Source organism: Chironomus tepperi, unplaced genomic scaffold, assembly GCF_022539635.2.
Source record: "Chironomus tepperi strain 1889 unplaced genomic scaffold, CSIRO-AGI_Ctep_v1 contig_219, whole genome shotgun sequence".
Classification (NCBI taxonomy): domain Eukaryota; kingdom Metazoa; phylum Arthropoda; class Insecta; order Diptera; family Chironomidae; genus Chironomus; species Chironomus tepperi.
Genome location: NW_027226341.1, coordinates 184737 through 202636, shown reverse-complemented (window position 1 = coordinate 202636; position 17900 = coordinate 184737). Strand labels below are relative to the sequence as shown.

The 17900-nt window shown below is 26.7% G+C and overlaps 2 protein-coding genes across 2 annotated transcripts; both read right to left on the bottom strand.

The window, feature by feature from the left end:
* Positions 1-852: 852 nt before the first annotated feature.
* On the bottom strand, positions 853-5911 carry LOC139090583 (cytoplasmic aconitate hydratase-like). The gene is made up of 11 exons (XM_070640344.1): positions 5795-5911; positions 5275-5471; positions 4882-5218; positions 4345-4812; positions 4183-4283; positions 4010-4126; positions 2426-2756; positions 2278-2352; positions 2123-2221; positions 1607-2061; positions 853-1540 (listed from the first exon to the last, which is right to left on the bottom strand). Exons 1-11 carry the CDS (start codon positions 5799-5801, stop codon positions 1016-1018), a joined length of 2712 nt encoding a protein of 903 aa, XP_070496445.1. The 5' UTR covers positions 5802-5911; the 3' UTR covers positions 853-1015.
* Positions 5912-6080: 169 nt separating this feature from the next.
* On the bottom strand, positions 6081-17900 carry Poxn (Pox neuro). The gene is made up of 7 exons (XM_070640479.1): positions 17760-17900; positions 12456-12492; positions 8710-8850; positions 8558-8637; positions 6873-7113; positions 6302-6813; positions 6081-6245 (listed from the first exon to the last, which is right to left on the bottom strand). Exons 2-7 carry the CDS (start codon positions 12466-12468, stop codon positions 6081-6083), a joined length of 1152 nt encoding a protein of 383 aa, XP_070496580.1. The 5' UTR covers positions 12469-12492; positions 17760-17900.

Genomic DNA, 17900 nt, shown 5'->3' with positions numbered 1-17900 from the left:
ACAGTCTAGAAGGTTAAAATTTCTACCCCAAAAGTAAAAATTCAACTCTGTGAATCCAAGCAACGGGCATTAAAAATTAAAATATCTCACTAATTAAGCCATAAAAACACTTCCGAATTAGACAAAATGATATATCTTAATGTTTTACATAAGCTTGTGCAAACAAAACAATCCAACATTTCTCTAATTTATAGAAATATTAACTCAAAGACAAAAAAATCTTATCTGTGGAAACTAGAGATGTCAATACAAATACCCAAATACCCAAATATTTGGGTTTTTTCGAACTATTTGGGTTCCCCAAATATTTGGGTTTAAACCCAAATATATTTGGGCCCACTTAGAATCATCACTTTTAAGGAAATTTTCCACAAAATTTCAGATTTTCATTGAAATTTATAGTGCCAATTTTATGCCAATTTGAATTTAATCTCATATTTTGAAATATAAAGCCTAATAAGCTTAAATTAAATCAATCTATCAATTTTTAAGACATTTATGTTGAATATAAGTTATAGTTTGGTTATATAATGTACCTTACAAGAAGTCATAGTAAAGTTGCATAAATTCAGCATTATCATAACCAGAATCCTAACGAAGAATCATACTAATTATATCAGATAGAAATTTCATTTTGGAAATTATTAAATTTTAAAGAACGCGGATTATTTAAGTAAAAGGTTTCAAAATTCAACCTATCTGTGGAATTACCCAGTTACCTTTTTGAAAAAAAAAAAATTCAAAAATGCGGTAAAAAAATGTAGTTCTTTTATTTACATAATTTTCCACACTTTCAGTAAAATACGGTATTATCCATAGAAAAATATAGGTATGGTAAAATAAATAACAATATTATTGTTTTATTTCGTCTTTATTTATACTCAAAACCTTCGTAAATAACATATAAAAATATATAACCATTTATGTTTAAAATTTTAAAAATTAAAAACCCATTTCCCATATTACCATATCGGTATACCGGTATTGAAAACCCTAGTTGTAACATACATAAAAATTAGGAAATCATTTTTCGAATCATATAATTCAAGATTCCTCCATGTTTGTAGTATAAAATTTCAACATCAGTATCAAATCTCACTTTTACCTCAAAAGTGATGCCTGAACTTGTTTCAATATTTATATTTTGTCCGGGACTGACATTATTGGGTAGTAAAACATTAAACGTTTCAAATCCAGTTAGTCCTAACGACTCAGCATTTTGACCTGATAAATATTGCAATGGACATATACCCATACCAACAAGGTTTGAACGATGTATACGTTCATAACTTTCAGCAATTACTGCTCGTATGCCTAATAAATATGGACCTTTTGCAGCCCAATCTCTAGAAGAGCCACTACCATATTCTTTTCCTGCTAGTAAGATCAAAGGAGTTTTTTCTTGGCGATAACGTTCAGCACAATCAAAGATATCCATTTCTTCATTTGTTGGAATATGAATTGTTTTTGGCCCTGGAAATTTCATAAATTTGTTAACTAAACGGATATTTGCAAATGTTCCACGGGCCATAACAGCATCCTAAAATATTGTAAGTTTTTTCAAAATAATTTTAACGATTTATTATCATCTCAGATTATATCTTACATTTCCTCGACGTGAGCCATAAGAATTGAAATTTTTCGGAGCAAGATCTCTTTCTGTTAAATATCTTGCTGCAGGAGAATTTCTTGAAATAGATCCAGCTGGAGAAATGTGATCTGTAGTTATACTGTCTCCTAAAAGCAATAAAACTCTTGCATCTTTAATCTGATCTTTCACAGGTAAGTCACGAGTCATTCCATCAAAAAAGGGAGGATGTTTAATATAGGTAGAATTTTCATCCCAAGGATATAATTTTCCCGTTGGAGCAATAAGCGATTGCCAATTTGAGGAACCTAATTGAATTTTTTCATAAACTTGTTGAAACATTGATGGAATGATGTATTTTCTTTCCACTTCTTGAATTTCAGCTCTACTCGGCCATATTTCTTTTAAGTATACTTCTTTACCATCATGAGAAATTCCAATTGGTTGAGTTTCAAAGTCAATATCCACAGTTCCTAAAATTTCGTTATTCATTATTTAATTTATTAGTTTAATTTGTTAGTAAAATTATTTTACCTGCCAATGCATATGCTATTACCAAAAGTGGAGACGCTAAATAGTTTGCCCTGGTCAAAGGATGTATTCTTCCTTCAAAGTTACGGTTTCCAGATAATACTTTAATAGAATTGGTTTAAATCGATTGAATTAATTAAAAATTATATATATAATACCTCCGCAGCATACAAGTTTTTTTGATTCTATTGCTGTCGCAATATTTTCATGAATCGGTCCACTGTTGCCAATACCTTTAGAAAAATAATACAAAAATTTAAAATTTTAAGTTTCTATTAAAAATTTAAAAAAGAAAAACTAAATTACATGTCATGCATCCATATCCAACAATATGAAACCCGAGTTCTTCTAAGCTTGGAATCACACCAGATTCCCTCAAATAATGATCAACAGCAGTTGAACCAGGTGATAATGATGTTTTAATATATCGCTTCACTTTAAGACCTAGCTTTACGGCGTTTTGAGCTAATAGACCGGCACCAAGCATAACTGTTGGGTTTGAAGTATTTGTACAGCTTGTTATTGCAGCAATAATAACAGAACCATGATTTATTTTGTATTCAATTCCATCTTCCCAAATAAATGAGGCTTCAGCATCTATTTCGTTTAAAGGTATTTCATAACCTTTGAATCCAACCTTTGAACATTTTACATATGTGAAAATATGATGAGCTTTAAATTTTTTATTTTAAAAAGTATTATAAATTAAAGATATTGACTACATCGTCATTAAATATGATGATTATGCTTTACTAAGCATTTTGCAAAAGTGTCATCGAACTCAAATAAATGGAAAAATATTTCATCAAACAAAAAATTGTCAAGCAAATCAAAATGTTTTGAAAAATAAATTTCGCGTAAGAATGCATTAAGAATGAATAAAATTAGTATGCATTGACTTAACGTTAAGAAAGGTATGCTTATTGCTAATTTGACTAGTTCTACCTATTTTTGGGTGCAATAAAAATTTTTTTCTCGCATAAAAATTATAAAAAGAGGAGGAATTTTAAAAAGTTTTTGTAAAATTAATACCTGAACTTGAACTCTAAATACAAAATTTTCTAATTAACTATTCCCTTCTCTCCTTATATCTCTCATGAGAGGATCTTCTCTTTGAAAAATCCCTATAAATTTAGGATTTTATAAATATTAATTTCATTATCGTGACAGATTTAAAAGTGAAAGTGTATCATTGTGTTTTTTTAAATAAATTATAAAAAATAGTTTAGGGCGAGTGGCGGATAGTTTCTGTTTACTTTCTTCTAGTGACTAGACCGAACACTCGATCCTAAACTTAAAATAATTTAATCAACAGTATTAAGTAGTTGAGTATTAAGTATTCAGTTTTTTGAATAAATGACCATGTTTACAGCTTGGTGCTTGAGTTTATGATATATATGTATATTGATATATTTTGACTACTAAATTATATCATTCATAAAGCTAATGCATCCTTGCAGTAAACATTTTGGTTCTTACATCTATAAAATCAGTTTTATTTGCCAAGTTTTTGAGTGATTAAATTAGGAAGGAACTGTCGGTGTGATATTAGTATTTTAAAATTATATCACAGCCGATCGTACCTTACTAGTTTTCATTCGTCTTCATATTTTAATGTAAAATTTTAAATAGAGTAAATTAAAAACAGGGTATTGTTGAAAATTGATTTAAATTAAAGGAACTCTACTGTGATATCATACAAATCAAAAAAATATATCACAGTAGTTGTACTTTAATTTAGACAATCCCAATCATCATTTATATAAAAGTGAAAAAAAAAAAAAAAAATTAAAAATTGTGCGACAAACTATGTTCAGACTGATGTGTTGTGATTTTTTTATCATCACTGGGCAAATGTTTGTCGCATAAAATTTAAGAAACGTCGTTTACCTTATTAACAAGACATTCTTTGAAATCCTGCTTCATTTGTGATACTGGAACCCGATCATGAGGTCTTTTGGGGCCAGATAAAGAAGAATTAACAGTTGACAAATCCAATGTTATTACCTAGAAATTCAATAAAAATGATAAATTTCAAAAAGTTGTTCATTTTAAAATATTACTTTTGAAAACATAGGATCTTGCATGGAGTCATCATAATCTCTGAACTGTTTTGTTGCTTTCAGGTATTGCTCAATAATGTTTATTTTTTTTGCGTTTCGATCTATTATAATAAAAAAAAATAGATAATATTATAGAATTAACAAAAAAAAGTAAACATTTACTTGTTTGTCTCAAATAATCAAGAGATCGGTTGTCGACTGCAAAATATCCAACAGTTCCACCAAATTCTGGGCACATGTTTGATATAGTAGCTCTGTCAGCAATACTCAAAAATGTTACACCAGGACCGAAAAATTCAACAAACTTTCCAACTACTCCTAATTGACGCAAATTTTTTGTAATAGTTAAAACCAAATCCGTTGAAGTAACGTATTGATTTAGCTCTCCAACTAATTTATATCCTATGACTTCAGGTAAGAGAAAAGAAATACTTTGCCCCAACATAACAGCTTCAGCTTCTACCCCACCAACACCATGACCTAAAATTCCCAAACCATTTATCATCGTTGTATGAGAATCAGTTCCAACAAGAGAATCTGGATATAAAAGACATCGACCATCATTTTGTTTCTCTGCAAAAACAACACGAGCAAGATATTCCAAATTAACTTGATGAACGATTCCACTGCCTAAAAAATTAATAAAAAAATGTTAACTAAACAATTGCTTTGAGAGCGGTATTATCATCGTATACAAACCTGGTGGAACAATCAACATGTTATTGAATGCTTTTGCACCCCATTTTAAGAATGTAAACCGTTCCTTATTTCTCTCAAACTCTAAATCTTGGTTTTTTTTCAACGCATCATTTGAATTGGAATAATCAACTTGAATTGAATGATCAATGACGAGATCTGATGGGCAAATCGGGTTGATTTTTTCAGGATCACCACCTAATTTTAAAACAGCATCACGCATAGCGGCAAAATCAACCACTGCTGGAACACCAGTAAAGTCTTGGAGAATAACTCTGGCAGGTTTGAATGGAATTTCATACTCTTGATTATCATCTGCTGATTCTCCTTTATATTGTGCCTAAATATCAAAATCATTTAGAGTAATTTTAAATTAGACCATATTAATCAATTTACCCAATTTAGAATTGTGGTTACGTGACCTTCGTTAATATGGAAATTATCACAATTTCTTATGGCAGATTCCAAAAGAACTCGTATAGAAAATGGCAGATTTGAGAGCTGTTTAAAATGCGTGATGTCATAATAATAGAAATCTTCGCCATCAATTTCAATTGACTTCTCCAAAAATTTGAAAGGATTCTTTGAAGTTTCTACGAAAATTAATTTCAACAAAAAAAATTATTTTATAATTAAACATATACATTATTGATGAGTATCAAAAACAATTCAAAACAGGTTTATTAGTTCATTTGTGTGAGAACTAAAGAATATAAAAGAAGTTGAATTTTTAATCGTACATAATTTAAAATATGTAAAGATAACAGTCTTAAATCGAACGATTTACAAACACTTATAAACACTTTAGAATAAAGGAAATCTGAAAATTATTTTTTTATTTCTAAGATAATAAAAAATAGCTTTCAATTATCTAAGTTCCTTATAGTTATGATAATAATGATATTCACTATCTCACCAGTCATATTGTTGAATAAATTTGCTGAAAAGTAGAAATATTAAAAATCTAATTTGCAGAAGTTGTCAATGGAAGACCCGTAAAACGAATATAAATTCACCACTATTTTATGGTTTGAAAAAATTTTAAAGACATTTGAATTTAAAACATACGTTAAGCTTATTTATTTTTCTTGATTCTTTTCTCACCATATACGAACTGTCAAATTCAGGTATAAAGAAGAAAAATTGATTTATTTTTGGTAAATATTTAATTTTATCTTTATTATCTAATTTAAAATAATAATTTAGTCACAAACTTCTATGTTTAGATTAATTTCTTCACTTATTTCTTCAGGTGTTTGTGTTTCAAAAAGTTCATCCTTATTTTCAATTTTCCTTTTCTTTTCAGGTTTTTTCAGCAGTTCTTCTATAGAATATGGATTTCTTTTGCGAGAAGTCTTCTTTTTAAACTGTTTAAAAAATTTTTTATTTAAAAGATACAATTAGTTGAATAATAATCATTTACCTTTTCATTTTCTTGGCTTTCCAAAGAATCATCGCTATTTATTTCCGTAGTTTGTCCTGGCGAATTTGAATTTATAGATTCTGCATTATTATTATAACTATTAAAATTATTACTTTGTAAATTTTGAGAAAGTAAAGGATTTCCATTGGAATATAAATAATTTGAATTTGTCAACTGAGGACAAAAAAGATTTCTACTCCATATCCAATGTTTATAATATTGAGTCATGTTTGTATGCACTCCTTCATTAACATCATTAGTTGGGATAGAATTTGTAGTGAATGTTTCTGATGATACTTTGCATGCTTCTACTGATGATGAATATTGCGGAACTTTTGTTAAATTATCAGTTAAATTTGAAGTTATAGTAGAGTTAGAAACTGTTGCAGACAAATGATTTGCTCCTAATGAATAGCGATACGAGGCCAAAAATTCACTAGCTCCATACATTGAGGAAGTCGGTAAAGCTTTAGAATTGTGAGTTGGTGCAATTTGACGATCACAAATAATATCTAAATGACATGAATGCAATCAAACTTTGTTTTATATATGTACCAAAAATATTTTTTACCATTTTGTGAGCCTGAAGTATTATTGGCATTACTGTTAGCATTTGGAACGTTTGTAAGAGCATCATCAGTCCACAAACCTCCATTTCTTAATATACGATTGACAGATGATACAGAAGGAATAGTTTGAGGATCGCAAATTCGCTGAGATAATAATTGATCCCTAATTTCCCATGCAAACATAGACGGATTTTCTTGTTTAAATCTTAAAATTTTTTTAACAACTGTTGGTGTGGCAACTTGCTATAATAAAAATTTGGAGAAATATTTTTAAAAGTAAATTTATTTATCTTTTTTTATTTTTGTTTAATCAACGTTTAATATTAATAAGTTTTACTCTTAGTTATCAAAAAATTTAATTCTTTAAAATATTTAATGAATATTAAAAATCTAATGTACAAAAGCTAAATTCAAAAATCTAGCATGAAAAATATTAAAAATTTAAATATAATGTAATATGCACTGTGTAGTATTTTTTCAAATCATTTTCTTTGTTTCAAATTGCCTTTTTATTAGTGTAAAAATTGTGAAAATCTTATAAAAAATATTAGTTCACACGATTTTACACGACATGTATAAAAAAATTTGTAAAATGTCACGCAATTTTCCGCTTTTCATTACCTAGTGCGGAAAGTTTAATAGCCATAGAAATACAAAAAAATAGAGTATTATATATGATAGATTTTAATGCAAAGATTACTTTTTAAGGATGTGAGAATTTACAAGTGAATAAATTAAATAACTCACTTATCAAAAAAAAAAAAAAAAAATCATAATCTGTGCTTCTATCACAATTAAGGTAAATAATTTATCATTATGATGATAACATGCCAGTGATAAATGTGTCAAATTTACCAGCTATCTTTATGAAAATGAAAATAAATATTAATAAATATGTTGGTTACTCAGTATGCAAGTTGATGAGGGTAATATGCCACATTGTAACATTATGTCTATGGTCACTAATTGTTTTTTTACACGAATAAACCTTTTAACCAAACTCAATCGTAGGAGAAAATATGTAATAAACTATGCCCCCGGTTAAGCATATCGGGAAAAAATCAGTTTTTATGGCTTCCATGGAGATATAGGGGTTGTATACATCTTAAGAAATTTTATGAATTCATACAAAAACAAATTTCAGATTCACAGAATCTCATAAGATACAAATATGACCACATAGAAAAATTTGAAAATTTCACTTTAATTTTTTCTCATAGTTCTTATTAGTTAATCCGTGCAAAAATAATATTTTTATAATCATATAGCATAGCTAATAAAGCGAAGCAATAGAGAAATTGTCGTGAATGGGATGGAAACACAAACTTGTTTTACCGCACTTGGATGGACCACAAGGGAAAAGACACCTTGTTGCTCCAAAAGCAACTTGGCGTAGAACTGTTATGCGGTCTATAATGTCAATTAGATGTCAAAACAGAGAATTTGTATAAGCTTTATGATACGGCCAACAACAGAGTCAGATGGAAGGCTTTTTGTAATAACCTAGGCTCCAAGTCGGATCATGGTTCCAGTAAGCAAGTAAGTACTTAGCATAACTAACAAAAATTGCTTTAATAAGAATACTGTTCATGAAATTAAATAAGTAACTGTAGATGAAAACACTTCATATGTTAATTTTATAAAAAAAAGGAATAAAAATAATAATTTAAATCATCATTATACAAACCTTTGTTTTACTTCCTCCAACAGATCCAGGTCTTATAGATCCTGTTTCATAAAACCTTGTTAGGATTTTAGAAACACAACCTAAGATGAAAATTAAAAATAATTTTTAATAAAAATATTTTTTATATAATAATTTTTTAAAATAATTACTACCATGTGAGACTAAAAGTTGTCTTGAAATGTCACATGGCCGGACACCCATCAAAGCTAATTCGACAATTCGCCGACGGACACAGTCCGGCAGAGGTCGTCCGTTGACAAATACTCCTCCCAGTTGATTTACACCTGCCTGTCCTTAATGTAAAAAAGAACATTAGTAAGAGTAATTTTATAATAAAATTCTATTTGTGTTAGAAAAATTAAGTCTCAAAACTCATTTAAAGGAATGTGTAAGAAATGAGAAACAAAAACTGACTATAAGTAGTGAAGAAAAATATTTTAAAGTCTGTACTTAAATATAATTTGCGCTTAAATTCGCCTCACAGACCTATATTTTCATTTTTCTAGAATTTTTTATTTATGTTTTATCAATCTCTTCTTTTGACGCGATTATACCTAATGCGTATCAAATTTTGTTTGCATGATAACAAAGAATTTGAAAAAAAAAAAACCAAGTAATTTGTCTGTGTTGCAGCATATTATCATTATTTTTTGCTGTCTCAATTTGATGATTCTTGCCCTCAAACCTTTTCTGTAATTCTACTTGAATCCACAAAATATTTTTTATCTATTTTTTGGTAAAGATAATTTACGAAAACATTTAAATTGATTAATTTTCATTAGATAGTACTATAATATTATTAGAAATATCATATGGTAGATTAATCAAAATCAAATTAAAGTTTCAATGAAAGAAACTTTTCACTTATGTGATGCGACAAAAAAATATTCTCACTCTTTACTTGATACACTTTGTAAATGTTTTATTCATGAGATCACTGATTTTAACATTGACGTGAAGTGATTGGAAATTTAAATTACCGTTCAATATAATCTGTACAAAAAAAGTGTTTTAAACGAGAAAAAATATTAAATATAGATTTTAAAAAACCATCATTAAAGTAGATGTTTTTCAGGACCTTATTAACTAATAAAATTGCAATTTTGCAAAGAAAACAGTATGTATGTATACCAAAGTGTCGAAATTTACCAAAAAGATATTTGTGATTTTTTTTTAAACTCTAACGTGTGAAGTAGCTGGTGAATGAATTATACGGTGTTTAATAATTTAATCTTACGCATGAATCATTTCAACTACTAATTATACTGAAAGCAACATCATTTGATTACTAAGTGGTTTATTTTTTCACGAAGGACGGGTTAATAATGAGTATTTATATTAAATAAATTTCTTGTAATAATACCACATTTTTCTCTTAATTGCTTCCAATTAAATATAAAATAAACTTCTACTCCGTGAAAAATATGTTTCGGTTAGTGATTCATAGTAACAATAAAAATGTTTTAAATACCTTATATTCCCAACAACAGCATTAAAAAAGTTTTAGGAATAAGTCCAAACTAATAAGCATTCAATAAAATATGTATGCTAATAATCATAAATGTATGTTGAATTTAGCCACTTCTTCAAATCAAATGGTAGTTCTATTTTCGTTAGTTTAACAAATATTAAATCTACAGGTCAATTAAGCTATATTATTTATTTAACGCAACATGTGCTATTATTATTTTTAACCTAATATAATTGAGTTTTATTGCTTTTGTCATTCCGCTTTAAGTTTGAAATTCTGAGATTTGTTATTCTGTTTATTCTGATATATATAAGTTTTCAAAATCTAAAATTCTTATTTTTGTACACTAATTTTGAAAATTTCGATTGCTTTAAATCTATCAATAGAAGCCTGAATTACCGATTAAAAATAAAATAAGATTGAGTTATGCTTACAAAATATCATCTGACAAAATAAATACTCAGTATCGTTTTCGAATTTGGAAGGCAAATCATTTTTTGATAAATTTCAGATTTGGACAAACTTTTTAACTCCATCTCACACTTTTCATTAATCCTGAATAAATAAATAAAAATTAATTACCTAATTTCTTGTAAACTACTTTATTTTCATAAACATTTTGTGATTATTTTTTAGCGCATTTTTGAAATTGTTTTCAAAAAGGTAGCTTAATAAGACACTTTGTTCGGCTGCCGATAAAAACTTTTAAACTAGACATTAAGTTTTTAACTAGGCATTTAAAAGTCTCAAATCAACGCATATAAAATACTATAACTAATGAATTTTTGATTTCAGTACAAAATTTAAACAACTTTTAGCGGAAAATTTTTAAACATGCAAAACTGTTAGAAAATTTGAATCCTAGAAAACCGTTATAGGAAAAATTTATTTTTATAGCGTATTTTTTCCACAGTGACTATGGCCTACTGGATCTTGTGTTTTAGTTTTGAAAGTGACCTGAATATTACTGAACCTTGTTTTTTAGATCTAGAAGTGACTTATTAATCAATTACTGATCGCTGGGACAAAAATGCGCTAAAGTCACTCGATAAGAACGAGTTCTTTGGTAATTTTTAGCGCATTTTTGAAATTTTTTTCAAAAAGCATAAATACTATAATTAACAGTTTTTCATTTTCATATACGTTTTTTCATTGTTTTACAGTGTTTTTCATGTTTGAATTTTTTTTGACCGCTATGAGGTTTGAATTATGAAAATCCGTTAAATGATGAAGTTCTTAAATTTGTGGAAGTTTTATATGGATCTTGTTTTCAAGATCTGAAAGTGACCTGGATCTTACCGGATCTCGTTTTGTGAACCGGAATGTAAACTGGATCCTACTGGATCTCGTTTCGTGAGCTAGGAAGTGACCAGAATCCTACTGGATCTTGCTTTTGAGGTCTGTAAATGACTTATTAATCAATTACTGATCGCTGGAACAAAAATGCGCTTAAGTCCCTCGATCAATAACACGAGGACTTTTGTAATTTTTTTCTTGTCTTTTCTAATGTCTTTTATAAAATTAGGCAGGTGAATTTTGTCATAGTCTGCATTTTGCAGATAGCCCTAAAGATTTTTCCTATTTGGTTCTTATATATAATTTTTGACTCAATTATATTTAATGGTAAGCAGACGTAACTTTTGTTGATTGCATACATATCATTATTCTTTTTACTCATAATTGCTATATGATGCTTAAGACACTTATTATAAATTGTACATTTTCCTTTAGAAAATGAATAAATAAACGGATTGCATAGTTATTTAAATATTAATATTTTTCAATATTTGCAATGCGATCAGATGATGATTTTATGACTGACACTTTTTTGAGAAACAGATTGTTATCTAAATATTTTTGATTTTAAAAACTTGAATAATTAACTTTTAAGAATATTATATAAAGATGAAAATTGTCTAGATTATGGAGACAATTTACTAGTCGAATAATATAAAAACTTTTGTTTTAAAAATTGATTCAGTTTTAAATTCAGGTTGAGAATGAAGTTGAAATGAAAATTATAAAGAAGCGTTAAAGTGATATAAGAAAAAAATATTTTAAATTCACAAAAGGTAGTCGCGAAAACTAAAAAGAAAAATGTGCAAAGAAAAAAGAAGGAAAAAATTATGTCAAGCTACCAACAAGCGTGATTTTTATAAGTGTAAAAAATTCAATTCGGTATTCGTTAACGCATAAAAATTCTTTAAATTACTACAAGTTGTATTTTATTTGAAAAACACTTCAAACAAGAATTTTTTCACACTGAATACAAACTCATATATAATTCATTTCTTGGAAAGTTTCTTTATCACATTTTTCTTTAATTTTGTTTTATGAAATCGTATAAAAACCATCGAGTCAATTTTTTGGTGTTAACAAATAAAAAATAACTTATTTTTTAGTTAAAATTTTTTGTTTTATATTTACCTGTATGAGGCATGCTGAATGGTAAAAATTCACAAATCTGAAAAGCATTATGACATAAAATTATTTTTTAAGTTTTCACAATGAAAATTGTAAAGATTTCGATATTGAAATTTGCATAATAAGAATTTTTAATAATCATCTAAAACTATTAATTTATTCCTACTAACAATAATAAATCCCGTGAATATCTAAAAATCAAGGAAAAAGCATTTCATCGGCTAAGCGTTAAAAATGTCATTTGGTATACATTAATTTTGGGTTAAACAAAGATATTAATTCACCCTATTTTCTTTCTGACAATTTACATAGTTTCTAAAAATTAATAGCCAGGACAATGTATAGTATATGTTCAAGTTATATAATTTCATATTCATAACATTTCATAATAATGCACAAGAATTGGATATCATGGTTTCTTGGGTTAAATGTTAGAAAGAACTAAGTGTATTAACATTTCTAATTAAATAAGGAATGTGAAATCACGATTAAGGAGCTTTATATTCCGTTTCAGAACACTATTTAGTTTGTCGGTCGTTTAATATTAAACACAAGAAGTTGGTTTCGCTGGTTTTTCTTCAATTTGAATGACCTTTATACAAAAATGTAAATTTGAAAATTTTGGTGTAAATTAGAATCAAGTATAAATCATAGTAGTAATGCTTTTGTTCTATCTTTAAGTCTCACTGTTAATAAATATAAGAACAAAACAAGGGAAAATATTGTAATTTTATTAATTAACGCCTTTTAGTTACATAATATTAGCATTAACATTTTTATAATTTTATTTTCTCCCTCGACAATACTTGTAACATCATGCTATTTCTTCATTTATAATTCAGAATTTTATTGGTGTAGTTATTCGTAATAATGATGTAAAGTATATTTTTGTAAATAAATTTTTTGCAACATCAACATTCTTCCTTTACCAGTGTTCTAACGTAAAACAAAACTATACTTTATTTTCTATAGACTACTTTATTTGATTGATGTTACTCATTAATAATTAATTTAATGTTTTGTTAAAAATTGATACAAATAATAATAAATATTTTAGACAAGTGACATAATATGCCCGAGCGACACATAGTAGTTACTCCGTTAGGCTTTTAAGCAATTGCATTGAATGAGCTTTACTTGGTTGCAGAAATGTCTGAATTATTTTTTGTTATGTCACGTAATTCTGTGCTAAAGAAAAATTAGTCAACAAATAAAAGCGTGTAAAAATTAGAAAACATTTAGAAATTCACGTTCAAAATTTTAATTTCAAAGTCGACTTTTTTTTAAAGCAATGTATAAAATATGACTTAAAATATTTTAATTTTTATTTAATTTCAGAAAATATTTTTTTTAGCAACATTTTAAGAATTTAAGAACATTTTAAGAATACATTGATATTTTTTTTTATAATGATATCTCATCAAGTTGTGTGAACATTTTGAACTTTTATTTTGGTTTTTATGTCGATCGTTAATGATTTCCAAAACTTGTATACGTTATTCTATATTATTTTAAATGTTGATACTGATTGCAATTTTCATGTATCCGGATCAACATCTTAATACTTCCCATGAGAGTTAATTTATCAAAAGTTCTGGATCATCGACCATTAAATTCATTTTTCATCGCTGTGTTTTTTTTTTTTTTTTTTGAATACTCAAAGATATTTCACAGTAATTAAAATTCAAAGCATTCTTATAATTTATTATTTTATTACAGTACTAAAGGCTAAAAATTTCTGTAGGGTTCTCAATTTTTATTCAAATTTATTTCAGAAAACTTTTTGTGTTATGTAACACTTAAAATATATTTTTATTTTAAGTTATTTTTGGAACTTTGTGGTTTTTGTTCCCACAAAGCAAGTTATATCACTTACATATAATTTAACAGATTTTTATAATTCAAACCAGATAACGGTTATGGCAAATTTAAATTTTGTTCAGTAAACATTGTTAAAAATTCGAAAAACATTGATAAACACTGTAAAACAATGAAAAATCGTGTTGTTGTTTTTGTTATGAAAATGAAAAATTGTTAATTATAGTATTTATGCTTTGATTTGAAACTTAAATGCCCGGCGCCGCAATAAATTTATGGAACTGATCTTTTAAAACCATTCCGAGCTCTCTACGATGTCTAGATAAAAAGTTTTTAACGTCAGCCGAACGACCGAAAATTGTCTTATTAAGCTACCTTTTTGAAAAAAATTTTAAAAATGCACTAAAAAGGGCGGAGCTTTAACCGAAATGACAGACAGAAGGACAAATAAACTAAATTATATTTGATTATTAAAATAAAAAGATATTTGATATATTTAAAAATTTGATTTTTATGTATAAATTAGGTATTCAAAACTTTATTTGATTAAGGTATATTAAAATCGTTTTTAAAATTATTTATTTTTGTGGATTTTATTAATTTTTTATATTCATAATTCTAAAACCGCAATTTGGAATGGTTTGTTATATACCGTTATATAAAATCTTAATCTTAATATAACTTAAACTACACTTTAACTAACTTCTTTACCAATATTAAAACCATGAGTAAATAAATATTATATTTATCAAGTGAATCAGCCTAATCCGAAAAAGAAAGGAAACAATAAAATGTAAAGAACTAAAACATCATTAAATGTTGAATGAAAATTAATTCTCAATTTCGTATAAACAGCTCATTCGAAGTATCTCAATCATAAAAATAAAACAGTTTTCAGCAGTTTTATTTAATTAATTTTAATAACCATTAAAATTCAGTGTTTCATTGAAAACGATAAGACATTTAACAATTCCAGAGATTGATTTATCCAATGAAACTGATCGTTCAGAAGCTGCTCATGTCTTGCTGTGATGCAGTCAATGCCTTTGTATGTTTTACTAAGTCAAAATGTTTTAAATGTGTTTTCGTTTTCACTCAAATCATTATTATTTTTCTTTTAGCTGTTAATTATCATTTTAACTTTTATTGCATTTTTCTGAGCTGAATGATGTATCATTATATATGTTTGATCAGCCAATTTTTTGTATTCATTTTCATCTCAGATTATTTTATGTCTTTCAAAAAATAAAACAACTTAAATTTACTATTTTTGTCGAAGTACCTTAAATTTGCCTTGTAATGCAATTTAATTAATATTATCTAATGCTCAGAATATTAATCAATACTTAATAGGCTTTAACTATGTTAAAAAACTGCTCAAATTTCAATATTTAAAAACAAAATTTTAAATCGTTTAAATATCCAATTTAATTGTTATTTTTGGCCGTTTTTCATTTTTAAAAACTTAAAATGCATATTCCTCTGTTTTGTCTAAATTAGTTGGAAAGTTATATATTTTGGATATTTTCACTATAAAAAATTCAAAATTTTCGGATTTGTCGTATCCAATTTCAAAGTCAAATGTAATTTTTGGTCAAAAAAAAATTTTTTTTTGGTCCAGGAAGTTCAATAGTCAAACGTTTTGATGCAGAAGTTGCTTAGAGATGCCTTTTTTTTGTACTATTGTATTGCAAAAATGTATTGACAAAATATATATAATTTTTTGTTTACGGATGTTTACTCATATTAAATTTTATGGTTAATGACCAGAATTTTTGAAACATATCTCAAGCTATACCCACATTACGATTTGCTTCGTGTGTAAGTAACAAAATTAAAATTTCGAAATGAAAAAGGTAATTTTAAAAAAATATCCAAACATAAAAGCATGGATATAATAACAGTATATGCTCAGAGAACATTTCACGATACCTGGTGAGCATGCTCATTCATTCAACTGTGACTGAAATTATCAATTACCACGAGGAATGGCCAAAATAGAATTTAAGACGCGTGCTTTATGTTGTGTTTTTCTCAGTATAATTTTTAACAAATTTGCAACACTGAAGTCAGTACATGGTAAACTAATATTAAAAAAATACTTTAAAAATTGATGGATTATGTCAAATTAGTCATGTTTAAATTGTAATGAGAATTCCCAGAATTTAATAAAGTAGTTTAAAAAGTTATCGCAATTTTCACGCTTATTAAATTTTATTATAATTCAATTCTCTTTTCTTCTTTTTTGTTCATTCAGTTCTTTTCTTTTTATCGAAAATTTTACAAAGCAATGTTTGAGTTTTTTGTGAAGAATAAACCAAAAAGAAGCAGGAAAAAATTAAAGACATACATTAATTTTCATTGTTGGATAATTGAAGAGTGCATGAAATGAAAATGTATTTGAATTTTCAATATATGCATAAATATTAACACCTTTTTATTACTCTTGCCACACACCAATTGACTAATGATTTTACGAGTTTCTTCCTTGTTCAAGAGTTTGATTTTTAAATTAAATGTATAACAAAATATGCAAATAAATATGTATTCATCGAAATCTTATCACGTTAATCTTAATTGATACATGAAAAAAAAACCATGACATGATAGCAAAAAAAATGGTCAAGAATTTATAATCAATTTATTTTTTTTTTCTCTCTTTAATTTTTGTTTCTGCATATTCAGTGAAGTTAATGACTTCTGTTCATTCTCATAATTTTCATACATTTTGTGTCGTAAAAAAGAATATTTTAAAGCTTGTGTCATATGAAATCTCAAAAATGTGATCATTTTGTGTGGTCATTATCCATTGGAGTATCATTAAATTTTTGATATAATGATTAAATATTGATATGATAAAAGTTAAGCTTCTTGTTATGTTTTATTTAATAACTTTTTTAATCCAAAAAAATATTATAAATTTACATTTGGATTTAGATTGCTGTATTAGCTTAAATGCGTTCAATGAACAATACGTACTATTTTAAATTAAGTGTATATTTTAGACTGACTAGAAGCATAGAATTAAAAAAAAAATACCTACGAGATAAAAAATTTAACGACAAAAGTTTTATGATAATGAGTACCATTAATGGACCATTTCCTAAATTCGATGCTTCTGCTTTTTAACTGTACACTTTTCGTCCAGAAAGACATATATAAAAAGTAATGACACATACAGGGTTTTAAATGTTTCGTTCAATGAAAAAAGTCATAATTAATATTTAGTTTAACTAGGAAAAATTTTACACTTGATTTTTTACTTTCCCTAAGCTTTAAATTTTTAATTCTATAAAACCATAGCGTGTAAAGTGGCTATTTTAAAGTGTTGCAATTTTTAGAATACCTATGAAAACGACACATTTAATGGGCTGTGTAATGTGCATGTTTTCGAGACTAGGTTTAATTTCTCAACATGATTTTTAATTTTTACAATTTCACATTATGCAAATTTCATTGATTATTTCACACATAATTAAAGAAACATACCTTTAAAATATATTTTGTATTTTAATAAATGTTTTTTTTCCAATATTTATCCAATATTTTAATGTTTGGCAATCGTTTTTTATTCTTTATTACAAATTTATTCCACTTGTAAGATACATTATGATTATTTTTATAAACACA

What these genes read in the sequence shown, in the direction of transcription:
- LOC139090583 (XM_070640344.1), bottom strand. An exon ending in TGATTATTTGAGACAAACAA is followed by an intron (nt 4,284 to 4,344) that starts GTAAATGTTTAC and finishes TTATTATAATAG; the next exon opens with ATCGAAACGCAAAAAAAATA. An exon ending in AAGATCCTATGTTTTCAAAA is followed by an intron (nt 4,127 to 4,182) that starts GTAATATTTTAA and finishes TTGAATTTCTAG; the next exon opens with GTAATAACATTGGATTTGTC.
- Poxn (XM_070640479.1), bottom strand. An exon ending in ACAACTTTTAGTCTCACATG is followed by an intron (nt 8,638 to 8,709) that starts GTAGTAATTATT and finishes TTTTCATCTTAG; the next exon opens with GTTGTGTTTCTAAAATCCTA. An exon ending in AAAGCCAAGAAAATGAAAAG is followed by an intron (nt 6,246 to 6,301) that starts GTAAATGATTAT and finishes TTTTTTAAACAG; the next exon opens with TTTAAAAAGAAGACTTCTCG.